The sequence below is a fragment of the Schistocerca piceifrons genome, chromosome X, assembly GCF_021461385.2.
Source record: "Schistocerca piceifrons isolate TAMUIC-IGC-003096 chromosome X, iqSchPice1.1, whole genome shotgun sequence".
NCBI lineage: Eukaryota > Metazoa > Arthropoda > Insecta > Orthoptera > Acrididae > Schistocerca > Schistocerca piceifrons.
The window spans coordinates 208,891,470-208,918,305 of record NC_060149.1 but is presented as its reverse complement, the minus strand read 5'-3'; the positions used below and the strand labels follow the sequence as shown (position 1 = coordinate 208,918,305).

At 42.4% G+C, this 26,836-nt stretch overlaps 1 protein-coding gene across 1 annotated transcript in view; it reads right to left on the bottom strand.

The window, feature by feature from the left end:
- Positions 1-26,836, bottom strand: part of LOC124722883 (glucose-6-phosphatase 3) — a 138,357-nt gene that overhangs the window by 23,113 nt on the left and 88,408 nt on the right. The window contains exon 4 of the mRNA XM_047248020.1: positions 18,641-18,771. Coding sequence (XP_047103976.1) covers positions 18,641-18,771 — 131 coding nt within the window. The remainder of the gene's footprint in view (positions 1-18,640; positions 18,772-26,836) is intronic.

Here is a 26,836-nt window from a genome sequence, read left to right as displayed (position 1 = left end):
CACAGTAAAATAAATGTGATAGTGTCTGTGAGCAAGCAATGCAAACGAAGTTGTTTCATTAGTTACAGTCTCATGGATCATTTGCAAAGTATAAGATAATGTTGCGGAATGAATCTTCTATGAAGACATCACCACTATTCATTTTATACAATCGGTATATAACTTCCACTTACACATGTTTATACCAATGTGAATAATATTAAGTTCAACGACGACTCATAATTTACTAGCTAATAGCACATTGAAAGTTAAGATCGGATATAAGAAACGTGTCAAGGTAATTGAAGTGGTTTTCAAGCAGAGAATATTTCTGATTACTTTAAAGAGTTAAATTTGCTCTCTGTTAAACATTTTAAATAATCAGGCAGGCACAAAATAATTGTCAGTTACTAATATGGTCTTTTTTGAGTGAAAGTTAACTTTAAAGAACAATGTACATGTTTTTTGCCAATTGAGGATAGTAGTATTCTGGTTAAACTTAGATTCTTGATAATGAAGTCAATTACAGTACATGTGGAGTACAGACTGTAATTAAAGTACAACGCCCACCCCCTTTCCACAAACCAAGGACCTTGCTACAATGGGATGGCTTGCCTATTTTAATGATACAGACAAATGTACCATAAATACAACCACATCAGAGGGATACTTGTGGAGAGGCCAGAATAACATGTGGTTCCTGAAGAGGGGCAGCAGCCTTTCTGGTAGATGCAGGGGGCAACAGTATGGATGACTGCCCGAATTAGTCTTGTAGCATTAATGAACATGGCCTTGTGGTACAACTGAACTCAAGAAGAAACTACAGCCATGAGGACATGCAGTTCTAACATACGGTTTAGTGGTGATGGCATCCTCGGTACAGTATTCTGGTGCTAAAATAGTCCCCCACACAGTTTTCTGAGCAGCAACTATGCAAGTGGACATCATCAGGGAAAACACATCTGGCATTTTATGATTTGGAGAGTGGAATGTTACAGCACTTAGTCATGTAGGTAAGTTGGAGGACTTTAAAAGATAGGTGGATACGTCGAGGCTAGATATAGTCGAAATTAATGAAGTACAATGGCAGAAAGAAAACAATTTCTAATAATGTGACTACAGCACTGTCAACACATAACAAAATATGGGCAATTCAGGAGCAAGTCTTGCAGTGAAGCATGCGCATACTTTCAAAAAGCCGAGCATGGTGCACGTACGTGTGTATGTGTGTGTGTGTGTGTGGGGGGGGGGGGGGGGGGGGGAGTGTGGAGGCTGTAGGTGAGGAGGCACATAAGATCACCGTCAGAGCCCACAACGAACTGCAGTCTATTTAAGGCTAGCAAAGCTACACTCAGCCTCAGTTCTCTATGTGGAGTTCCTACAGCTCTATGCGTATATAATTAATTCTTGCTGAATGTTACTTAAATATTGTGTTCAAGTTGTTAATGCTTGCATAGAATAAAGTTGTGTTCAGTCTACTGGTCATGCTGAACTCACACCTAATTACAGCACATCTAATAATGAACAACAGAATATGAATGTGTGTGAACTAAAATGAACAATAGAAAGACAGACAGAATTATCATAGACAAGATAAAGGCAAACTCACAACCTACTACAATAGTCCAAATATGTATGTGTACTAACTCCACACATATGGATGAATGGATTCATGGGGTTAAAGGGACCGAACTATGAGGTCACTGGTCCATTAATTATTTGTGTGTCAACCAGGGAGTAGTCCTCAGACAGGAGGGACACAAGAGACAAATCCCAATAGACTCAACTGTATCCGAGAATCAAGAAAACCAATAAGTACAACTAAGTAGAAGCGAGAGAGGGGTAAAAGGGTGAAAATGGAAGACTTGCCCTACCCAGAAAGCAGCTGGAAGATGCTGGGACATGTTATGAGTCCGGAGAAACACCCTCTGCATCCGGCCAGTGCTTTCACATCCTCGATTACAACAAGAAAACTAGTTACATGGACAAAATAAAATCTCAGAATAACAACAATGACAACAAGTCTGTCACTCAATGACAGATGTAAAAGAATAAGGAGAGTTAAAAAGGTGGAAAGGGCAGGAGCCAGGCCAGACCATTGAGCAAGGGCAGCCCTGTGACACTTTTGTTGTGGAGCAGGTGACGGGGCACCTCTCCAATTCCTCAAGCAGCTGAAAATGCTAACGGACTCAACATCACAGAGACAAGTAAAAATCCCTTCAACAGGTAAAACATAAAACCAAATCAGCCACTTGGGCATCGTCTGCTAGCAGCAGAGATAGCGTGTCAGTAAGTCTAAGGTTTCACTATAAGGTGGTCAAATTAGGGTAGTACAGTAGGACGTGGGCCACTGTGAGATGGACACCACACCGACAATGGGGTGGATCCTCACGATGGGGGATGTGGCCATGGTTCATCCAAGTGTGGTCAATTAAAGAAGCAAAAACAGAAGACTGCCACATGGTCATGGTCTCCCTTATAGTTCACAGTTTATTTGGAGAAACCAGGGCACAACAATCCACATCCAAAGCCTCTAACAACAGTTGGCATAGTGTCGACCAAAGGTCCAGTTCTGGTATCCTCATCTCCAAAGTCAGCACCCTGGTAGCCAACTAGTCCAACTGTCCAACTGAACAGCATGTTCATTTCCTGGGATTCCAACATGACCACAGGTTCATACAAAAATGACCAACCATCCATTATGGCAGAGGTCATACAGCAGATCCTAGATAGCCACAACCAATGGGTGTCACGGATCCCACTGATCGACAGCCTGAACACCACTCAAGGAAATCAAGAATGATTCGCCAGTGCAAGAATGAAGGTGGCTGAGGCCTTGATCAATGGCCACCAATTCTGCAGTGAATACACTGTATCTGTTCAGCAGGGAGCATAGTTCACAGCACCTTGCATGTGTGTAGGCAGAACTGGTTCAACCATTAACCATAAATCCATCAGTGTACACCACGTCTGAGCCTGGAAATACATCAAGGACTTACAGGAACAGACGGTGAAAAGCCGTAGGGGGTATTGAGTCTTCTGGTGCAAAGAAGTCAAGGCACATTCAAGGATGGGGTACACACCATGGAAGCACACACGATTTCTCCCTGACAAGAGGCATCAGTGTGGAAAGAGGGTATTCAGAGCACAGACTGTTTTCAAACTGCGATCATAACTCCAGATCTTGGCCTCTTTTGTGGGAGGTAGATTTCTCTCCCAGGAAGAAGGACACAGCAGTTCGGATGCTCAAGGGAGCAGTGAATGTGTGTTGCATAGTTGAGCAGCAGTTGTTGGTGCCTGACCAGTATGGGAGCAATGCCAGCCTCTGTGAACAGGCTGTTCCTAGGACTGATCTGAAAGGCAGCTGTCACAAGTTGGACCACAGAAGGGTGTATCAGGTCGAGCATCCACAGTGGTAAAGATGATGCTGAGCCATACGCCAGGCTCCTATAATCAAGACGAGACAGGATCGCAGCTTTGTAGAACTGCAAAAGTTTAGAGCACCAGCTGGTGTTACTGAGACAGCGAAGAGTATTGAAGTAGGTCCAGCATGTTTGGTTAAGTTGGTGATGATGGGGAAGCCACATCAACTGGACATCAAAGACCAACCCCAAAAAATGCTAAGATTCCACCACACTGAGCAATGGTCATCAGGGTAATGTTCTTGCTGGGGATGGTCAGTATGGCGGTGACAGCAAGACAATGCCTTCACAGCAGAAAACTGGAAGCCATAGATGAGAGCCCAGGTCTGCATCTTCTGTATGGTACCCTGCAGTAGTTGTTCGGCAACACCCACAGTTGAGGAGCAATAGTAGATGCAAAAGTCATCAACATACAAGGAGGGTGACAATATAGACCTGACAGTTGCAGCTAGACTATTGATAGCCAATAGCCACTAGAACAATGGGCACACACAATACAGAGCACTGTGGTGCCTCATTCTCTTGTGTATAGGGAGTACTGTGGGAGACACCAAATTGAACCCAGAAAGTATTGCAAGACAAGAAGTTCTGGACAAAAATCAAGTGCTGGGCCCAGAGACCCCATTTATGGGGGGTAATGAGAATGTGGTCACATTAGGTAGTTTCATAAGCCCTCGCAACTAGAAGACAGCACTAAGATGCTGATGCCACGCAAAAGCTGACCAAATCGAAAATTACAGCCAGACCAAACTGTCAGCAGTAGAACAGTCTTAGCAAAAACTGATCTGGGACAAACACGTTTTCTCACCACTGAGACGGGAAGTCACCCTCACTTCAGATACAGTTGAAGAAGGCAAGGATGTGACGTTAGCAGTCCACTGATAAGTGTGGATTTGGTCTGGTCCTGGAGATGTGTCAGTGCAAGGGGATATGGCACTAAGGAATTCCCACTCACTGAATGGAGCATTACAAGGTTCCAGGTGATTTGTAGTAAATGGTAAAGGAAGTCACTCTGCCTGTTGTTCGAGAACATGAAATGCAGGCTGATAATTCTAAGATGGAGAGGCTTGTGCATAATAAAAAGCAAACTTTTGGCAACAGCATCTGGATCAGTGTAGACATCACCTTGCACAGGGATATCAGGTACACCTGCAGGGTGCTGATGTCCATAGAGGCATTGAATGTTCACCCAAACCTATGAAGGAGCTGTAATGGTCCAATGGTAACAACATACCACTCCCAGCAGTCTTGCTACTGTTGTTTTATGAGGTGGCACACGGGGTATGGAGCTGTTTAAAGGCAATGAGGTACTCCATCAATGGATGTCACTTATGGCACTGGACAGCCCATCTGCAATCTCTAATTGGCCATGGCGATTTTGGGGATTCACTGAGGTAACGTCTACTGATGTGGGGATACCAAGGAAGAGGGGATTACTGAGTCAGCTGCTGATAGAGTGGCTACAGTTGTGCTCTGGACAACCACATCAATACCTCCATGTGGCAAGGAGTGAAGGGCAATGGCACGGGTGAAAGCATTTCAGTCAGCTTTGGAGCGAGCCCGTCTGGGTGGACACCCCAGTGAGTGACGATGAAGGAGGGTCAAAACAATCGAAAAATGATCACTGTCATACAGGTCATCATGGTCTCTCCAATGAATGGATGGGAGAAGGCCTGGGCTGTAAATGGAAATATTAGTGGGAACACCAGTATTTCCATGGCCAGTGGTCTTAGTTCCACCCAACAAAGGGTTGGGGGCATTACAGTCACCCAATATCAAGAAGAATGGAGGAACTGAGGAAATAGTGCAGACAACATGTTCTGGAACACTTCATCATCAAGAAGGAGATACACATAACAGTTAGTGAATTCCAGAGATGTCTTCACATGAACAGCCATGACCTCCAAAGTTGTACTGAGTAGCACATATTTTCTGCATAGAATCCAAAATGTACACGCAAATGCCACCTGATGCTCTATCATAGTCAGTGTGATTCTTAAAATACCACTGACAGCCACAGAAGATAGGCGTCTGCATTGTTAGGAAACAAGTTTCCTGGATGGCAATGCAAAAAAATAGATAAAAAACTAGGGGAAATGGGCAAAACACACCAAGCTCAGATGAGTGGTGGAAAAAACACTACATTTTCACTTGAGAATCACGCTATCAGTGTCCTGTGGGGGCTTGAAGGGACCAATGGTAGTGAACATATGCCATCAACACACATTTCTTCCAAATCAGTGTGGGGGGGGGGGGGGCTGTCTGATGCCATAGGGGCCACCAGAATCTCCCTCTTTATGGAGGCTGGAGGCTATGACCTGCAACCTGTGGCTCTTTCAACCTCTAGCTGGTATCTGGTTACAGGTCAGCAGAGTCCTGGTGTGTGGTATATGCTGCTATAAGACACAATTACACATAGTGTTTTATACAAGTAGAAACAGTAGCACAAGACAATTTCCGGTGTATAGAAGTAGACATTACCAAAATATGAATATGCCCACTCTTTGAACTGGTTTTCAGGTGGGAATGACCCATTGTTTGTCAGAAGTCATAATGGTAATTCTGATTCAGAAGAAATTAGCTATGAAATCATGTATATACCAGTATTTATAGCAATGATATATAATAATTAGGCATACCAAAAAGCAAAAAGTTAGCCAATCAGGGTTACATACACTCCATACAATACTGATACATAATCAGAATTGAGCTGATCGGTTGGTTGGTTGGTTTAAAGAGGGCAGTAGGGGGGTGGGGTGGGGGTGGGTGGGGGGAGAATGGGAAGGGACCAAACTGATAGGTCATCGGTCCCTTGTTCCTATTAAAATAGTTAAACAAGAGAAAAAATAAAACAAACGCCACTCAGAGCACAAAACTGGGAGAAAGAAAAATACCACAAGAACGACAGAAGATCAACAAGCACTACAATGGACAAAATAGGACAAGAAAACCATACAGAGGTAGCTGTGGGTCACCCAAGTGTGGCCAATCCATGCCGACAGAACCACAAAGTACCTGCGAGGAGCCCGCATGGAAGACTTCCACACATTCGTAGCCTAATTAATGACACGCAGTTTCTTGTGCGTATTGAGACTATGCCATTCCATCTCCCAAAGCCAAAAAACCTTGCAGCATAATAATGAATGCAGGTCAGTAATTGGAATGCCTCCCAAAGCTGAAAAACCTTGCAGCATAATAATGAAAGCAGGTCAGTAATTGGAATGCTGACCAGCCTGTCAGCAAGTTCGTTGCCTGGGATTCCGACACGGCCTGGGGTCAAGACAAACACCACTGAATGACTGGACTGTTTCAGGGCAGAGATGGACTCCTGGATGGTTGCTACCAAAGAATGATGAGGGTAACACTGGTTGATAGCTTGTAGGGTGCTCAAACACTCAGTATACAGAAGAAACAACTCGCCAGGGCATGAACCGATATGCTCAAGAGCACAAGATACAGCCACCAACTCTGTAGTGAAAACACTGCAGCCATCGAGCAAGGAATGCATTTCAACATGGCCTCTGCAAATGTAGGTGAAGCCAGTGACCATCAGCCATTGAGCCGTCGGTGTAAATCACTTCAGAGCCTCAGAACACATCACGAATCAAGAGGTAGTGGCAGCAGAGAGCCGCGGGAGTAACTGAGTCCTGAGGGCAATGTGAAAGGTCCAGGTGAAGCTTCGGCCAAGGTTTACACCATCGAGGTGTATGTGAATGGACCTCTAGCAGATGTGGTAAAGGGAAGGAATCCAGTTCAGACAGAAGCAATCAGATGTGAGCCGCAATCTTAAGCCCTGACCTGGGCCGCCGATGTGAGAGATGAACCGCAGTGGTTGACAAAATGAGAAGATAATTCTGATGTGCAGGAGAACTACAAATATGTGCAATGTAACTGGTGAGCAGTTGTGCATGCCTAACCATCAATGGAGGGACTCCATAGTGGTGCACTGGGTCATGTAAATGCAACACTGAGAGCGCCGCTGAATCATTAACCAGACTATCATTGTCAAGGCGGGATTGAACAAGCGCTACATAGAGCTGCAGCAGTGTAGAGCGATCTGCTCCCCAGTTGGTGTTGCTCAGGCAGCAGAGGGCATTGAGGTGCTGCCAGCACTTCCACTTAAGCTGACGAAGGTGAGAAAGCCACATCAATCGGACATCGAAAACCAGTCCTAAGAATCGATATGTCTCCACTACAGAGAGTGGATCATCACTAAGGTAAAGTTCTGGTTCTGGAGGAATGGTACAACACCGACAGGAAATTTTGGGTAAAAACCGGGAGCTGGTCTCTGAGAACCCACTCGTATAATGTGGCAAGGATATGTCGTCGCCAGGTCGGGTCGTAAACATTTTGTAAATCAAAAAAGATGGCAACCAGGTGCTGGTATCTGGAAAAGGCTGTTCGGATAGCAGACTCTAGGGACACAAGATTATCAGTGGTAGAGCGATCCTGGCGGAAGCTCCCCCGACATGGAGCCAGTAGGCCATGTGACTCCAGGACCCAACCCAACCACCGATACACCATCATTTGGTGAGGCTGATGGTGCAATAGCTAACCACATGAATCAGGTTTTGGAATGATGCTGCTCTCTTGCCATTGCAATGGAAAGCGTCATTGCACCAGATCTGGTTGAAGGTGAGGAGATGTTGCTTGTAGTCAGATGAGAGATGTTTAATCATCTGACTGTGGATCCAATCTGGCTCAGGAACTGTGTCAGGGCAATGTGCGAGGGTGCAGAGGAGCTCCCACTCTGTAAACAGAGTGTCATAGGGTTCACTGTAGCGTGTAGTGAATGAGACGACTTTCCCTTCCATCCGCCGTTTGAGGGTGCGAAAGGCTGGGGGGTAGTCCTTCGTCGCAAAGGTTCAAGCATAGTGCTCAGTAAAGTGCTCAGCAATCGCACTGGCATCAGTAGATAACACACCTTGATGTTAACGCCAGGGACACATGTTGGGGTCTGGTACCCAATAATGCGTTTGATCTTTGCCCAGACTTGGGAAGGTGACGTATGGCACCCAATGGTCGTGATGTACCTCTCCAAACACTCCTGTTTCTGTCTTTTTATAAGCTGGTGAACACGGGCATGGAGCCATTTGAAAGCTATTAGGTGCCCCGGAGAAGGGTGTCGCTTATGTCGCTGTAGAGCTCACCTACATTCTTTAATGGCCTCAGCAATTTCCAGTGACCACCAAGGCACTGTCTTTCACCAGGGGCACTCTAAGGAACAAGGGATCGCATTTTCCGCTGCAGAAACGACCATTCCAGTGACCCGCTGAACCACCACATCAATGGTACTATCTGGGGGAGATTCAACAGTGACAGCAGAGGTGAAAGCTTCCCAGTCTGCCTTATTTAAAGCCCATCTGGGTAGGCGTATGGGGCCGTGATGTCGGGAGAGGGACAGGAAGTTAGAAAAGTTGTCACTACCACACAAGTCATCGTGGGCTCTCCAGTGGACAGATGGGAGAAGTTTAGGGCTGCAAAGTGATAAATCAGTGTCCGAGTAAGTGCCATGAGCCACAATGTAATGTGCGAGGGCCCCAGTATTTAGGAGGCATATGTCGAACTGAGACAGTAAATTTTTTACATTTCTACCTCGGCCAGTAAGCATGGTGCCACCCCACACGGGGTTATGGGCATTAAAGTCTCCCAAAAGTAGGAAAGGTTTAGGGAGTTGATGAATCAGTAAAGCCAATAGGTTCAGGAGCCCTACACCATCTGGAGGAAGATATACATTGCAGACAGTTGTTTCCTGTGTCGTCCTTATACTGACAGACACAGCTTCAAGAGGAGTGTAAAGGGGCACAGGTTCACTACAGACCAAGTTCACGACATAGTTGCAAACTCCACTTGACGCTCCATTATATTCACTATGGTTCTTGTAATATCCCCTACAGCTGTGGAGGGCAGAGGTCCACATTGCCGGGAACCAGGTTTCCTGGAGGGCAATGCAGAAAGCAGGTGTAAAGCTTAACGTTGCCAGGTGGTGGAAAAAACCACAGCAATTTCATTGGATGGCGTTATTGTGAGGCTGGGAAGGCATGAAACACTCAATGAGGCAGTCTACGCCTCAGGGTCACCAGCTGCCACCGGAAGAGTACCTGTGCGATCAACATCCATTGTGTCTGAGGGCCCAGCGAGATCTAGGTCCTCAGCGGACACCAGAATCTCCACTTCATCCTCAGACGCAGAGGTTATAGATAGCAGTGGTGTGGGTGCCACCACAGTGCCTTGGTTCTTGGGGGTCTTTTTCTTCTTTTGCTTCTCTCGCTGCTCCTTAGGTTTTTCCGGCTGGGAGGACTTCACTGACTCAGTCTCAGGGACTGAGGACGACCGTGAAGCTCTACGACCAGCTACCTGTGGGTGCTTCAGCCACTGGCGGGTATCCGCTTTGCCACTGGTAGGAACCTGGGAAGGGAGTGACCCAAGGGACGCCTTTCCAGCGAGAGGAGCTGAAGAAGACTTATGCTTCTCCAGCTGAGAAGGTGAACTGATGTCCCCGATGGTTTGGCAGGTGTTGTTCCCGAAGTAGGTGGTGCAATAGCAACAGGGAGGGAAGTGTCCCCCACCATCAGGTGTAGTCTTACAGCTCTGAGAGCCGACTGGAATTGGCAGAACTGATGGGGCTATAACTATTCTCGTAGTGGCGGATGTCATAGGCACAGGATGTAGGCGTTCGAATTTCCTCTTAGCCTCAGTGTACGTCAGTCGGTCCAGTGTCTTGTATTCCATGATTTTCCGTTCTTTCTGGAGAATCCTGCAGTCCAGTGAGAAAGGGGAATGGTGCTCCCCGCAGTTGACTCATGAAGTATTGGGTTGTGATGGACATCCACAGTCACGACATATGATGCTGGAAGTAAAGCGGCAAGATGTATGCCCGAACTTCCAGCACTTAAAGCACCACGTCGGGGGAGGGATATATGGCTTGACATCACACCTGTGTACCATCACCTTCGCCTTCTTGGGTAATGTATCACCCTCGAAGGCCAAGATGAAGGCACCGGTGGCCACCTGATTATCCTTTGGACCCCTATGTATGCGCCCGACGAAATGAACACCTCATTGCTCTAAGTTGGTGCTCAGCCCGTCATCAGACTGCAAAAGAAGATCCCTGTGAAATATAACACCCTGGACCATATTTAAGCTCTTATGGGGTGTTATGAAACAGAAACATCCCCCAGCTTGTCACAGTCAAGTAGTGCCTGTGACTGGGCAGAGGACGCTGTTTTGATCAAGAATGACCCTGAGTGCATTTTAGACAATCCCTCCACGCCCCCAGACTTGTCCTCTAACGCTCCACAGAAATCTGAGGCTTCATCGACATGAAGGATTCCCCATCAGTTCTCGTATAGACAAGGTAACAGGGTGAATAAGATTTGCTGCCATCCTTAGCCTGGCATTCCTCCCATGGTGTGGCCAGGGAGGGGAACAATTGGGGGTCATACTTCAGTGCACTGAATTGGGTCCTTGAGTGCTTAGAGACTGCTGGTGTTTGACCACCAGCAAGTGAAGATGTACTACGCTTCAAGGCATGTCATCCGCCCTGATGCCACCCATTCTGAGCAGGGGCCCTCTCCACGGGCGCCACCCAGACGCAGCAAAGGCCACCTGGCAGGATGGCCATTGCTGGAGTCCCGATGCCCCAGGGTGATGGGCATCTACTTCTTGGCATACATGGTGTGTTAACAGCACAGACATCAGCAGAGTGATCCCTATGTAGTCAGGGGGCTACAACCAACAGGGTAAATGGTGGCCCCACCACAATGGACTGGCTACTGTGCTGGATATCAGGTACAAACAACCAAACAAATCCATTATCATTGTCAGCGCAGAAAACGATACTGTACAGTGGATAGAGGAAAATGCAACCAGGAAGGTGACCTCACCCAACAGCTGGAGAATGAGTGGAAGTGCAGATCCACATTTATGAAGGAGGCGACAGGTCTCAGTGCAAGATGGAGATGATGCACTATGTAAGGCGCCCTTCCCCAGTTGGCTCGCCCTTCGGGAAAACTTAGAAGAATGGAGGTCAAACCCGACACAGGACCATCACGTAAAGGCCGAAACATGTGAGACTACTTTTAGTCACCTGTTATGACAGGCAGGAATACCTTGGGCCTATTCTAACCCCCGGACCCACAGGGGTACAGAACATAAGTCTTGTGCATAACAGAATATTTACGAGTTATATAACAGAATGTGTTCCATTGGAGAATTTTATGGTGTGTGTGGAATACCAGGCAAAGAGGGCACCAACAAAGAATGTATTTCAGCAGGTACAAGTTAATGACATACAATATGTCATTAATGTGGCAACTGTAATATTCCATTTTGCAAAAAATTGTGTGGTACAATGAGTAAATATTCATTACCTTCGTCATTCATGATTATGACTGTGGGTAGTTAAGTTTAAAAAGTAGCTCACATACAGCAAATTACTTGCAAGATCTTGGTAATAAATGACCTGTCTTATATTTGTTAAAACTGGTCAGGTATAGAGTGCCAACATCTAGTCAAATATGAAACTTGAAAAATCTGACAAAATATGTTCTTAATATGGATTAACTTTTTTTCAGATCAGAGAAGAATGAACAGGAAATAATCTGTCGAACACACCATAAATTTCATCATAAGTTTGAAAGACAGGTATTTAGATTGAAAGACCACTGAACAGACAAGAATTCAAAAACTAAAACATATCTACAACATTTGTATGCATGAGTATGAGCAAAATTGAGTCATAAATATACATATCCAAAATTATTATATGAAGCAGACACTGTATACAACAAGAAAATTAGTACAAGAGTTATGAGAGGTAGAAGTATGATCTTGTTTTCAGCAAGTAGAACAACTGAATGCACTCACTAAATGACTGTTGCAACAGAGACTCTGAGGCAAGGAACATGGTTGAAAAAACCTTAAAAATCCTTAAATGAAGAGTGCAAGCTAATCCATTGTACATAACCCCCGAGGTGAAATGTATTATTGACTACAAACCGTATAAACACTGAGGTGAAGAACATAATTGACTACAAATTGCAGAGGCACTATGTGAAAAATATATAAGCTCCAAGGCAAAGGGTATATCATCACTAATCAGTGCTAAGGCAAAATAAAATATCCACACCAATCATTGCTTGTCAACAAAGTAAAATAAACTGAATGCATAACTATGATTGCTCTTATTGATGAAATGGGAAATATATATTAAAAAAAAAAAATTAATGACATATTTGCAATTCACATAAGCACAAAGATGAAGTGTGCATAAACTGCAAGTTTTGTAAAAATGATGACAGAATGTATAATTACTGGAAACTGTATAAACCCTGAGGTGAAGAATAATTACACACTGAGGTAGCAAATACAATACTGCAAACTGTATTAGCACAATGGCAAAGGATATAATTAACTGTAAATTGCATAAGCACAGTGGTGAAATGTATACAAAGTTCTGTGGCAACAAAAAACCATTACATGCAGGCAGCATGAGCATTGCACAATGAATATAATTAATGTTGGGTCAAAGGGCATAATTAATGACAAATTGCATGAGCATCGCAACAGAAAATACATATACTGTCCAGTCACATTAATATGACCATCACTCAAAAGCTCGAATAACCTCCTCCTGCTGTGCATTAAGTGCAGAAAGTGAGTCAATGAGGCTCGGGACAGTACCAACAAGGATGTGGATCCATGTTAACTCCAGTGTTGTGGTCAGATGCGCTAGGTTTTGCAGTATTGGCCACTATCCGTTCGGCGAACTTTCAAATACGTGTGCTGCCACGTTTCCTACAGCAACCACCACAGCACAAGAGTGTTGTCACAAATGATTACACTGCTGCCAATGAGATGCAAACATCCCCTCTCTGGAGCTCCAGTGACAGGTGTACTCGGGTTCTAACATTTACGCACTGAGTCCATTTTGTGTGTTTGGCAGTTGAATACAATTTACATATTTTTGTAGTGGCCAGGGCTTGTGAAATACTGAACAGTTATTGTACTGAAGACTGGCTGATTTGTAAATCTGTAGTATCTGCGTGTGTTTCAATATTCAAAGCTACTGTTGTCAACTGATGCTACAACTACAGCAATGAAGTTATGTTTTATTTTTACTATTTGACATTAGACGTAGAATAAATTAATATCTGAATTCTCTGTTCATAAACAGCATCAGTTCCTCATGCCAGTATCCACTAATGAGCCACACAGTGTGCAAGGGAGACATAACAAGTTTCTTGGTTGATAATCGCACAAATGGTCTGATCTTGGTGGTCCCAAAGATTTTCAACTGACTTTAAATTTGGTGAGTTTGGTGGCAAAAAGAGTATGATAAACTCATCCTGGTGCTCTTTGAATCACACACATACGATGGTGCAATATCCTGCTGGTAGATTCCATCGTGCATAGGAAAAATAAATTGCATGTCGACCCATATAGTGTCCCCAGGGATACGTGCACTCTGCTGCTGAACCATTGTACCTTCCAGAATGGTGAGACCATTGAGAAAATTCCACAAAAACATTTATCAGACCATAATGCTCCCTCTCAGAAGTTTCATGCTGTACATGCCAATGGCTATCTGTCTGATGGAGCATAAAATGTGATTCATCTGAAGACATTACCTGTCGCTGCTCAGTGGATGTCCAGTTGTGGTACTGGCATGCAAAGTCCAGCCTTCATTGCTGGTGCACAACAGCAGTCAGCATGAGTGAATAAACCACACACCTGCTGTGGCAGACAATGCGCAATAATGTTCGCAGTTGTTCAACAGTTAAATGTCTGTTCACCCATACACATCTCCACAGCTGTCATTCACCCCTGTCATCTATGGCCTGTGGAGCATCACAGTTGCCTTGGTGCCAGATTTGGATAGCGCCGATTTTGCCGTGCACGGTATACTTTATCTACAGCGGTATAGGAACAATTTACAAACTTACCCATTTTGGAAATACTTCCAAGCCTTGGCCTGAATGTCAATGATTATACCGTTTTGGACAACAGATACATTGCTCCGTTTCCACATTACGACAACAACTGCACTGTTTTCGACATCCCCCTGACGTGCTTAATATATTCTTCACTGCTAGTGCTAGTTTGAACATATAAATATTAATTGTGTTACTGAAGAATGTTGGGAAAGTGGAGATTATAAATTTTTGAGACTATGATCACTGGACTTTAATACCTTGAAATTTTTTCTTGTGCTGTTACATCAACAATAGCGTTTTTGTTCCACAACTACCACAAAACCTCAAGCACTCGCAACACCATATTACAGCAGCTGTTCTTACATGCACCCCTGATATGCTGGGTCAAATATGCGCAGAATTGGACTACTCATTAGATGTGTGCTGTGTGACAAAGGATGGACACACAGAATGTTTATAAGCATTGTTAAAAAGAAGAAGAAGAAGAAGAAGAAGAAGAAGAAGAAGAAGAAGAAGAAGAAGACAACAAAGGATGGACACACAGAATGTTTATAAGCATTGTTAAAAAGAAGAAGAAGAAGAAGAAGAAGAAGAAGAAGAAGACATTGAGGGTTTGTCTTTCACATGCTGTATGATTGTTACATTGTTCTTGGCCAGTACATGTACCATTTTTTGCAATGTTTCATAGACTTTGTAATTACCTTGTATAAAGATACAAATTGGCATTGAGAATACCAAAGATGTGATTAAACATGTCAGCTCCTCTGCTCTATATCTACCTTCAGCACAACTCAAAGCATGACTGTTTTACAAGGAGATAGACATGAAACAGATAAAACCAGGATGCACAAAGTGGAGTGGTGTGGTCCAGCATTTATCACATTAAACATTGGCTCAATAGTGAAGATTTCCTGTCTCGAGTCCTGGTCTTCATTGCATATGGTGTAAGCATGGCAGTATATTTCAGAGATGTAAGAAAGAATATTTTTAAAGGCTCCTCACAAGGACAATCTGACTTTTACCAAATACTGTTACTTTATCCATGGAAATACATCTGATCTCCAAACTGCACAGCAGTTAACTATAGGTACTCTCATGAGGTATGAAACACATGAAGCACTTTCCTCCTCTGTTGCAACATGTTACGAACTACAGTAGCCACCAGAACGATCGCGGGAGGCGCACATCGGCACGGCGCGTCACGGACAGTAGTTGCTGCAAGTAAAGTCCTGTCCACCAGAGGGCACGCGAGAATTTGGCCTCGCCCTCTGCCGGCGGAACAACAACTTAGGCAGCTCAGACCGTGCCCAGTCAGTTTTACATTGGACATGCCTAGCAGACAGTTCCCGGTCTACACTGCGTGAAGTGCGAACGGACAACGTGAATCATGTTATTACACAAACACTGCTTGGTGTATAAGACTGCAGACTTTTTTCTGCAAATTTGTTAAGTGGAATCATATAAAGTTATAGACCAAGTAACACTACCATATTAACATCTCAAAACAAAATTTTGTACTCAGTTGAGAATCACAAGTAGGAGATTGTCAAAATATTGCTTTCTTACAATGACTTTCAATAATATCTAGAGAAGTTTCCATCACTGCTTGCAACATTTCCACTCATCCCATCTAACATCAATGTTTCATTCATATTTTAACTGTTCAAGGTGATACATTACACACCTCTGCAGCATGATATACCTAATAACTGCAAAAATTTAGTACTTTAAAGTTGTTAAATGTTACTCCAATATGCCCATACAAGTTTATGTAAAGATCCACAGATATCATACCAAACCCAACTCATCTACATTGTCCTTACCAGCAGATTATTGTATGTGGTATTCCAAATAAGAAACCTGGTACAATGAGTAAGACAGTCTAGAATAGTTACATGGTTGTCACTTGCTTGAGGTTCCCTTAACACCTGAACCTTTAATAGCGAAAGGTCAAAGGTCCTGTGTAAACACTTACCACAAAACACATTCATATAATGTTGTCAAGCCTACAGAACCTTCAAACCAAAACCTTATTATTGACATTTTCTTACTGCAGTGTGTTCTGAGGTTTAGATGTCCTGTATCAGAGAAACTTTTGAACATTTTTCTGTTTATAGAGGAATGCAACCAATCTTTGACATTTAGTCAATGTGGTGGGATATTATGGTCATGTTGTTTACTTTCAAACAAGTCTTTTGACAGACTGTCATGCTCAATTAGCATGTTATGTATTATCTGCATCATAACTTAGACCCACCTGTCTGCAACTCGTATGGTTTGTGGAAATGCACTGTAAAAACATAATTAACCTACTATGTTGCTTCTTCATGGGATGCGCAAGTTAAACAATAACTTGGTAATTGCAGAACAGTACTAACTGGGGTGATCAGAACTTAGTCTACATTTCAAGTGCCAAGAGTACATCAGCTCTTTGCTATTAGTTGGACCAAGCTAGACACACAAAAGTGAACTTAAATTATAAATTCACAGACACATCTGAAAATTTCATTTCCAGCAAAATAACTAACTCTTCAATTAAATTTCCAATGTTGTTCTTTACTTATAATAATAGATGAGCAAACACTCTGGTGTAGGTTTCACATTACATACACCTATTTATAGAAAAACCACACAAATTAAAACAGGCACCAAATGTTAGCACCCAATTCAACAAAAACTACAGTTTCATTATTATAACCTACCTTCAGCTATAGCTTTGTAAGAACTTCACTTAAGTACTCCATGTATGCCACAGTTCCAATCTTAAAAGTTGCCTGTGTTACAGAAAACATTTTGTATAATGATGTAAGCCACAAATAAAAGCTGAAAACAAGTCATGTGTGTGGGAAATGTTCTCAGATTTTCACCCAGGGTGAGACTATGATTCAAAATCTTTCTTACAACTATAACCGGTAAACATCGAGGAAGTGTGAGACATGTTAAGAGTAGCAGAGTTATTGTGAACTTAAGTATCATCTAACATAAAACTGATTTTTAAAGTGTACATTATATGTAACACAACAAATACAAAAAAGATAACTTTCACACAGCAGTTCATTGTCCATTGGCCAATCACAATAATAATAAGACAGGAAAAAAGTTTCCAACAGCCCCATACCCTGGATGAAGATGTGAAAACAAATCAGAAATTTATCCTAAGGGAAAGATTATTGCATAAAAAAGTTTTGAAAATCCCAATAGGATAAGCTGCATACAATCACTGTGTACAACACCACAATCAGCACTACACAACTAAGCAACAAACTACCAACGTGCAAACTGAATAACTGGTGTCTCAACAGCAACCACACATGCAGCTATCATCCAGTTTTGAAGCAGGGCATAAGCAAAAACTGTACACCTAACAAGTCAAAAGAAGTTATACTTTCACATTATATTTAAGATAATCTAAACTAAGGAAGCTGATATCAAAAGTATACTTCAAAACAAATGTTATAAATATTACATCCTTAATCATGAAGGGTATGCACTCTGATCCAGAAAGAAGGCAGAAAAATCATTAATTAAAAGGATGCAAAAACTTCTATCTGAATTGAAAATAAAGATGCTTAGGTTACAGACACAAAATTCTCTGGTCCTACGATGCTGGCATATTATAATAAAAAATGCAATGGAAATTATACATTTTGAAGGGGGTATTCAGAACAGAGCTTTCCATTTTTGAAGGCTTAATAAGGTTCAAAGTATGAAGACACTGTCCAATAATTCAGTCTTATGTAACAGATCTAGTAAAAGCATTTTCGATGGACCCATCGCATATGAGAAGAGGTCGTCACTTGAGCAGAGGTAAACAGTCATGGTGAAACATAGATACAGGTCAAGACTGACTGGATGGAGGAAAGACTGAATTATATATGGGAGAAGAAGAAATGCTGATTACTCAAAGCAGTATAAATTGTAAAGGCACATTTACAGCAGTTTCATGTACTTAAAAATGTTGCTTAGTATATGCCTAATGACATTCAAACTATGAACAAAAATGAAAATAAAATAGGAAGAATGTATAATATTAAACAGCGATGTCTTATTTGCGGTTTTGAGCCAGCAAGGCATTCAGAGCATATACAGTGTTCCATATACATCAGTTTTGGCAGAAATTTAATATCATAGGCTTTTTATCACAATAAATGCATTATCAGAAAAGAACAAGTGCTGTAATTTAACTACCACTGTTACTGCTGAGCCATATTATAAGCAATGTGATAAGCTGAGTATTAAACTGATGACAAACAGGGCACCATGGAAAAGCTTCTCTCACTAACATGTATATTTTTCACTTACCACATATAAAGCCTAGAATACACTGATGTGGAAAATGAGCAGCTATGTACATTCTTGATACTGCAACCAATGCAACAGTCCCCATAAAGGCAGTCAATGAGAGAATTATCAGCAGCATTTTCCTTACAGCACTATGGAAAGAAAATATAGTGTTACTCCTGCTTGTTTAATCATACAGCTGTCCTATCCTGCACATTAACAATAATAAAACATAAGCATGGTAGAGTGAAGGTTACTGAAAGACTTTAAACTTTTCATTTGGTGACAGACTGCCATGGCATGTGAGCTGTTAACACTTCTCATTTGCACAACTGGCTATTGTTTGTTATTGTAAGCCATGAAGTTAGTCTTTAGAAAACAAGATAGCATTTGTGCAGTTTACTAGATGCAAGTGAGACAAACTGGGAAGCCTTCATGAGTTTCAATGTTAACAGAGGGGTGGATGGAGCTCATTAGAGTAAATGATTGCCAGTGATATTAAACTGAACATATTTAGCAGGCTGGGCATGACCAGTGTATGATCACTTGCAGAAATACAATAGGAACATGCAGATGACATTGAGATCATGCATCTGTGTTTCGAGGTATCTTACATCACGCTTTTACACCAAAATTTGATCTTGGCAAGTTGGCATGTGATGGGCAGCGAGAGAGAGAGAGAGAGAGAGAGAGAGAGAGAGAGAGAGAGAGAGAGAGATAGAGAGAGAGAGAGAGAGAGAGAGAGAGAGAGACAGCTCTCCTTCACAGGAAGAATGTCTGCCTGTAGTTCTTTACATAACTTCAATTTATCAATTTCACTGCCATCGACATTATGAAAGACGCATGTCAGATGAGGTAATATGTCCTTGACTCATTACCGAGTGAGGCAGCACAGTGGTTAGCACACTGCACTCACATTCGGGAGGATGACAGTTCAAATCTGTCTGGCCATTCAGATTTAGGATTTCCATGCTTTCCATAAATCACTCCATGTAAATGCAAAGATGATTCCTTTAAAAAGGGCATGGCTGATTTACTCCGCCATCCCCGAAACAATCAGAGCTTTCACTTCATCTCTAATGACCTCCATGTTGATGGGACTGTCACGTATCCATGGAAATGACAGCCAAGTCTTCAGAGTTAATAAAAGTGGAAAGCTTGATGAGTATAATGAGGTAAAAGTTACATGGCCATCAGGACTGTGTCCAGATGGCCAAAGCAGCCAAGGAAACCACTCATGAGAACTGGTGAATCTGGGTTCATTTTCAACTTTTGCCATTGCATTTCCACAATGCTCTGTGCCATTGGAAGTCCTGAATTCCCAACCATCCCTTCCCTGTCTCTCCCCATTCTCTATTTTATACAAATAGCAGGGAGTTGGATTGGGACCAATTTTCAACCAGATATAACCAGAGTCACTAAAGGATGACAACAGGCTTATGTAAAATTTCAAATGCTTCCAGAAGGAAATCTTTCAGCTGGTGGCACCACAAAGACACCATCTGTGATTAATAAATACTACTGTAAGGTGTAAACATCATTTCAAAGTGGAAGTAAAGAGAAGTAAGGGTGGAAGTCTCTGGAATGGGCACATATACATCATGAAGAGCCTATAGCAGGTCCAGGATATAATTTTACAAAAGACTCCTCCCTCAACTCAGCTTCTGAAAAAAGTACATAATTAGAGCCAAAGAGATGGCGAGGGCTGTTCAACATTATTCCAAGTCAGGGACTAGTAGGAGCGAAGGGGAAATTGATTAAAACTCAGATGCAGAGTCTCCGAAGGGAGAGTCATGGCAGTTAGAGCAGACAGGAGTACAGGATATATAGGACAGGCAGATCCTAGTGGAAGTTGAGAGACCAGCCGTACTAGCAGACACAGCTGAAATTATTAGCCAAGTGGAGCTGAGTAGAGTTATCTGCAGTAGTTTGGAACAGTACATGGAGTTCTAACTGCGAGTTGCATCATGGGCGTGGGGGCAGACGCAGTTAGTGTTGACAAGTTCTTTTGACAGACAGAACAGTGCTTGTTAGTCACTGTCTCTGTGTAAAGACTTGGTCTTTTGTGGGTACTATTCACTTAGAGCAACTGTATACTAGGTTGAGGGTGTCCTCTGAATAAATCAGAAGTTGTAAATGACCCATAGGGTTCATCATTCAGTACTAATTCCAATCCTTACCTTTTGCAATAAGGGAATTTTAACAACATAGTCAGGTCAAGACTTGCCCTCACTTAGGTCAACTGACTATTTCCCTTTCTCCTCAAACCCTGTCACTCAATCACAAGCAACACACACATCTGGGGTTTTACAGAACAAGTATTATTAGTGTAAGGTGTAGTGTACAAAAACAAAAGGTTGAACAGAGTTTACTACGTCAGATAGTTACAGCAACCATGGCAAATAGCAGAAATTTGTGTATGTGATGACACAGCTGCTTCATACATTTTAGAGAATGGAGAAAGAAACGTAAGGGATGGGTGTGAATTTGTGACTTCCAGCCGCACAGGTCACTGTGGTAATGCAATGGCAAAAGTTAAAAATTTGTGCCGGACCAGGACTTTAACTCAGATTTACTGCTTCTGTAAGATTGCAACAGCTTATTAATGTTTGTTTCAGCGCAGATGCGCTAATATCGCACGAACTCCTATGGGAATGTATTAAGTTGTAAGTAGTGGGTTAATGGAAGATGAAAGCTACACGGCAGTGTGTGATAAGTTGGAAATTTGAATTGGTCCGTTGGACTGTGTCCAGATGGCCAAAGCAGCCAAGGCAACCACTCATGAGAAGTGGTGAATATGGGTTCATTTTCAACTTTTGCCATTGCATTTCCACAATGCTCTGTGCAATTGGAAGTCATGAATTCCCAACCATCCCTTCCCTGTCTCTCCCTATTCTCTATTTTATACAAATAGCAGGAAGTTGGATTGAGACCAATTTTCAACTAGATATAAATTCACAACAGAGTCCAACATGTAGTCATAGCAAGGTGCAGGGCAACGACAGCATGACACTGAGGGTCTGAAAGCCACCATGGGCGACACCATCCCAGGGCAAGCTGCAAGAAGCAGCACATTCAGGGAAAGCAGCTGTAGTCAGATTCAAAGCCATGTGCTCCTCCATGTAGAAGGTCCTGTGCCACTGAGCAGAGCCCCTTGCACAGCTAATTCATCAGCAAACCATAAAATAAGTGCTAAGGAAGCCTTGTGTATTCTAGGGGGTCTTCTCATGGCAACAAGAGGGACATGAGAGAATTCATTGAAGACGTTGATTCAGCATTTGAATTACATTTGCTAAAGCAAAAATTACAGGTGAGGCTAGATCAAGACTGCAAGTACATGAGAGAGCAGGTGCATGAGAAGAGATAACACACATTTTAGAAGAGAACTATGCTAGTAAATGAATGCTAGACTATTATAAATATAGGATATTTCAGGCAAGGCAATGCTATGGGGAAGAAATTGCTTCATAGGCCAACAGGATTGACACAACAGAGAGAAATTTTACAGAAGCTCTAACTAGGGTCACAAGTAGAGAAAACAGAAATGGTACCATACAGCTGGCAGACTTTTTAGCTAGAGTATACAAGGACTAATTAATGACTGAATACAAACAATAGTCATAAATTGAGGTGACGAAATTTGATTAGCTGCCACAGTAGAAAGTGCTCTATTGTCAAGAAAGAATGGGGAACAAGGAGTGAGCATGCACACAAAACACTGAAGTCAAACAGAGAAAAGAGTTAAGATGTTTTATGAGTGGGTTACGAAGGCATCTGGCAAGTAAGTGTAGGAAAAAGAAGGCATATCAAAGGGTTCGCACTATGCAAGCAAAATAATTCACAAATTTCTGCTGTGTTTGTGATAAACCATGTAACACAGGTTCAGAGTGAATGGAAGAGGCAAGGAAAGTGACATAAATAGACTCCAGCATGTTAAAAGGGAATTGCACAGAAGTCAATGGATTTCATTCATTGCATAAAAGGAGATGTCCACACAGTAAACTGCCAGGCAACTGCAGTGTACAATGCACCAGGGTACAAGACATGACTTGTTTTAAGTGTAAATAACCAAGGTACTACACTAAGGACTATCATGAAGGGCCTTGGTGTACATGGAGAAAAAACAAGAGTTCCATACACAGAGATTATATATAAAGAGGAGGAGTATTCCACACTCCAATAGAATGTACAATCAGAATAGATGAAGCAGAAAGGCTATGATTAAAAGGTGTTACCAGTGGTTTTACCGGTGAAGCGGCAAGTACATTAGAAGCAGTGAAAATACACATAAGTGTGACAGGTGTTGGAGATGTTGAACACAAATTTCATATGTATGTGTCAGGGTTAGACATCCCACGTGACAGGTTTATCAGTACGGATTTATTAACATGGCATAGAGTTAAATTAGGCATATGCAGGATAAATGTAAAATCGACAAGGCAAAGACATTGCTACTAGGATTTAAAGGGTTGCAACTTTTTTAATCATATGTGCATAAGTACGGAAACTAGCAGCTGTGTTTGGGGATATAGAATCAGAGTATAACAAATGATAAATGCTATAGTTAATGCACAGAAAGGCATAATGTAGCCTCACATCATAAACCTGATACAAATTTTCAAGTTCGACAGTCTAATAAGAGATGAACTGACAGATGTAAGGTTCCCTGTCCCTCAAGCTGAACCACCAGGATACCTTTTGGTAAAGTTAATAAATGTAGACGTGGTTATAGCAGGAAGCATATTAGGATACATTCCTTTTACCACAAGAAAGCCCTCAGTCAAAAGGGAAGTATACTTCCCTTCGGCCAGAAAAGAAGTACCTATTCACAGACAAATTTAAAAGGCAGTGCACCAAATTATTGACAGAGGAGCCAAATAATAGACCCTTGTTGCTAATGATAAATGGTTTGGAGGTGAACAAAGGGACCTGTTGCCTTAGGAATCTGGACAGGCAAGCAAAAGATTAGATGACACAGGTGCATTTAAATGAATATACTGTACTCAACTTGTGGGTGAAGAAATGGTACACTGTTGACAACTTGCAGCAGCCGTGACTAGCTATAAGCAGAGGCCCAACACAGGCATGTGTCTATGTACACTGAATGTTTGCCAGCAGAGCTACCTAACAACAACTCATTGCAATGTTCAGCACCAATTAGTGACTAGAAGCAATCTCAAACTAGAAGACTGGTGTGCAGATGCCCACTGCTTATAACACAGTCCTGGCAGTTTCAATTGGTCAGCGGCCTGGAGGTTCTTCTTGGCGGTGATGTTCAAAGCACTGCTCGTGGAGCCTGTAGGAATCTTCGAGGCACTGGCTCAGGCAGTATCAATAAGTTATGGTACTACAGTAAGAATCTAAATAAGACCAGGAGACTTTCTAGACAAATATTTGCTCTCTTGTTTACTTTCAACCAAGAAGAGTGTGAGGGAAAGTAGCTTCAGGCAACTAGTATAAAGCCAGATGATTGTTAAAAAAAGAATTATAGTATTACAGCAAAGTATATGGACAACTTTACCATAAATAACTATGAATAGTTATAAATAGTTCCTAAGGAGATAAGTCAGACAGTATTGTGTGGGAAGCAAGCCCAAACGGATGCAGTGCTAAGAGGAGTTGGAAAAACAAGTTTCTACAGTAAATGTAAGGGATATGGTACAAGAGCCTCCATACACATGGACCAAATAATACACAACAACACAACTAAAAGGAATGTAACACCACAAACAGAGTTGGAGCTTGATTGTTGCTTAATCAATAAGGAAAAGCAGATGCCAGACTGAGATTCATTGGAAGAATCCTAAGGAAATGCAATCCGAAAACAAAGGAAGTAGGTTACAGTACGCTTGTTCGCCCACTGCTTGAATGCTGCTCAGCAGTGTGGGATCCGTACCAGATAGGGTTGATAGAAGAGATAGAGAAGATCCAACGGAGAGCAGCGCGCTTCGTTACAGGATCATTTAGTAATCGCGAAAGCGTTACGGAGATGATAGATCAACTCCAGTGGAAGACTCTGCAGGAGAGACGCTCAGTAGCTCGGTACGGGCTTTTATTGAAGTTTCGAGAACATACCTTCACCGAAGAGTCAAGCAGTATATTGCTCCCTCCTACGTATATCTCGCGAAGAGACCATGAGGATAAAACCACAGAGATTAGAGCCCACACAGAGGCATACCGACAGTCCTTCTTTCCACGAACAATACGAGACTGGAATAGAAGGGAGAACCGATAGAGGTACTGAAGGTACCCTCTGCCACACACCGTCAGGTGGCTTGCGGAGTATGGACGTAGATGTAGATGTAGAAACATTTCTTTGCTAAACTTAGAGTTACCATCAGATCATTTGGTCGCACAACTAGATGAATTAAAGGTTGATGGAAAGTGTCTAAATGATTTAGGCCGCATTATTAATAACACCAGGAAAGGAAAACACACTCTAATTACTGACATACTATTCTATCCCTACTTATGTGATTGTAGCCTTAATTATACTAGTTACATAAACTTGTTGCTACTTTCGACTTACGCGGAATTACTTCAGTGATAATAATTGTTGCAGTAAGATATGTATATGAACTGCCATCATAAACCAAGGTGAAGAAAATCCAATGGCGTGAAAACCTCTTACTAGTATTCCTGAGGAAATAGCGATTTATGAAAGAAGCCCAAATGAGTAAGAACAGTCAGTGCATGTCAGAAACAGACGATAAACAAAACTGTAAAGAATAAGATGTAGTTACGCCAGTTATGAATATATATTGCAAATTTAGTTGTGAATAGTCTGCAAATAGTGTTACTATCAAGGAAAACAAACTAAAAATCTAATTGTTTATACAATGTAAATGTTTATTGCAAAAGAAAAAAGAGGATACCAATTAGAATATGTCAAACTTATTGTAAAAACATCATAGTTTTGAATAATGGATTTAATTAATGCTACTCTACAGAGTAACATCAGTTACATCAGCAGGGTAGATGTCCTGTATCAATGGAAATGACAGCCAAGTCTTCAGAGTTAATAACAGGGGAAAGTTTCATGACAGGCAAGCACTAAAGCATGACAACAGGTTGGTTGGTTGGTTGGTTGGTTGGTTGGTTTAAAAGAGGGGGGAAGGGACCAAACTACGAGGTCATCAGTCCCTTGTTCCGAAGGAAACAATGTCACAAGGGTGAGAATAAGACAAGGAGTCAACACAAAGCAGAAGGAAAGGAAAATCCACAACAATGACTGCAGGGCAACAAATGCTTAAATGGACAAAAGGGGACAAGAAAACCACAAAGATGCAAGAAACAGGTAGAAGAGGTTAAAACAAAAAGCATGTTACCATGGCTGGCTGACCATGAGGGTAAACAGGAAAAGCCAGCCACTCTGCAACACATTAAAACCCCCACCCTGAAAGCACTAGAGTGGAGGACACACAGGGACAAAGGACATGCTAAAACTTAGAGCAAATGATAAAACTCACCCTCATGAATAAAGCGTAAAACTAAAGCTGCTGTTGAGGCATTGTCGCCTAACACCGAAGGTAGGGTGCTGGGAAAGTTAAAACTCCGCCGTAGAGTGGTTAAAAGTGGGCAGACCAGCAATAGATTGATGACTGTTATTCATAAGCCACAGCGACACCAAGGTGGGTCCTCCCGACAGAGGAGGTAACGATGCTTCAGCCACATATGGACAATACGGAGCCAACAGAGAACCACAGAGTCCCTGCAAGAGGCGCTCACGGAGGTCTTACACACATTCATAGTTTCCTTAATGGCACACAGGTTGTTGTGCATGCTGAGATTACGCCATTCCATCTCCCAAAGCCGCAAAACCTTATGGTGTATTACTGAATGCAGTTCAGTTTAACAGAAGCCGATCTCCATAAGCGGTTTCTGCGTAGCCTCTTTGGCCAGCCTATTGACAAGTTCATTGCCTGGGATTCTGACGTGACCTGGGGTCCAGACAAACACCACTGAATGACTGAACTGTTCCAGGGCATAGATGGACTCCTGGATGGTTGCTACCAAAGGACGACAAAGGCAGCACTGATCAATAGCTTGTAGGCTGCTCAAGCAGTCAGTACACAGGAGAAATGACTCGTTTGGTGCGGGCTTTCAAATTACTATGCACCCTCCGACTCAATGTTGCAATATTAAAAGTTTTGGCTGGTTTCGTTGTCTAGGGGATGAGATACGTAATTGCCGCATTACAGGCCAAATACTGCTGCG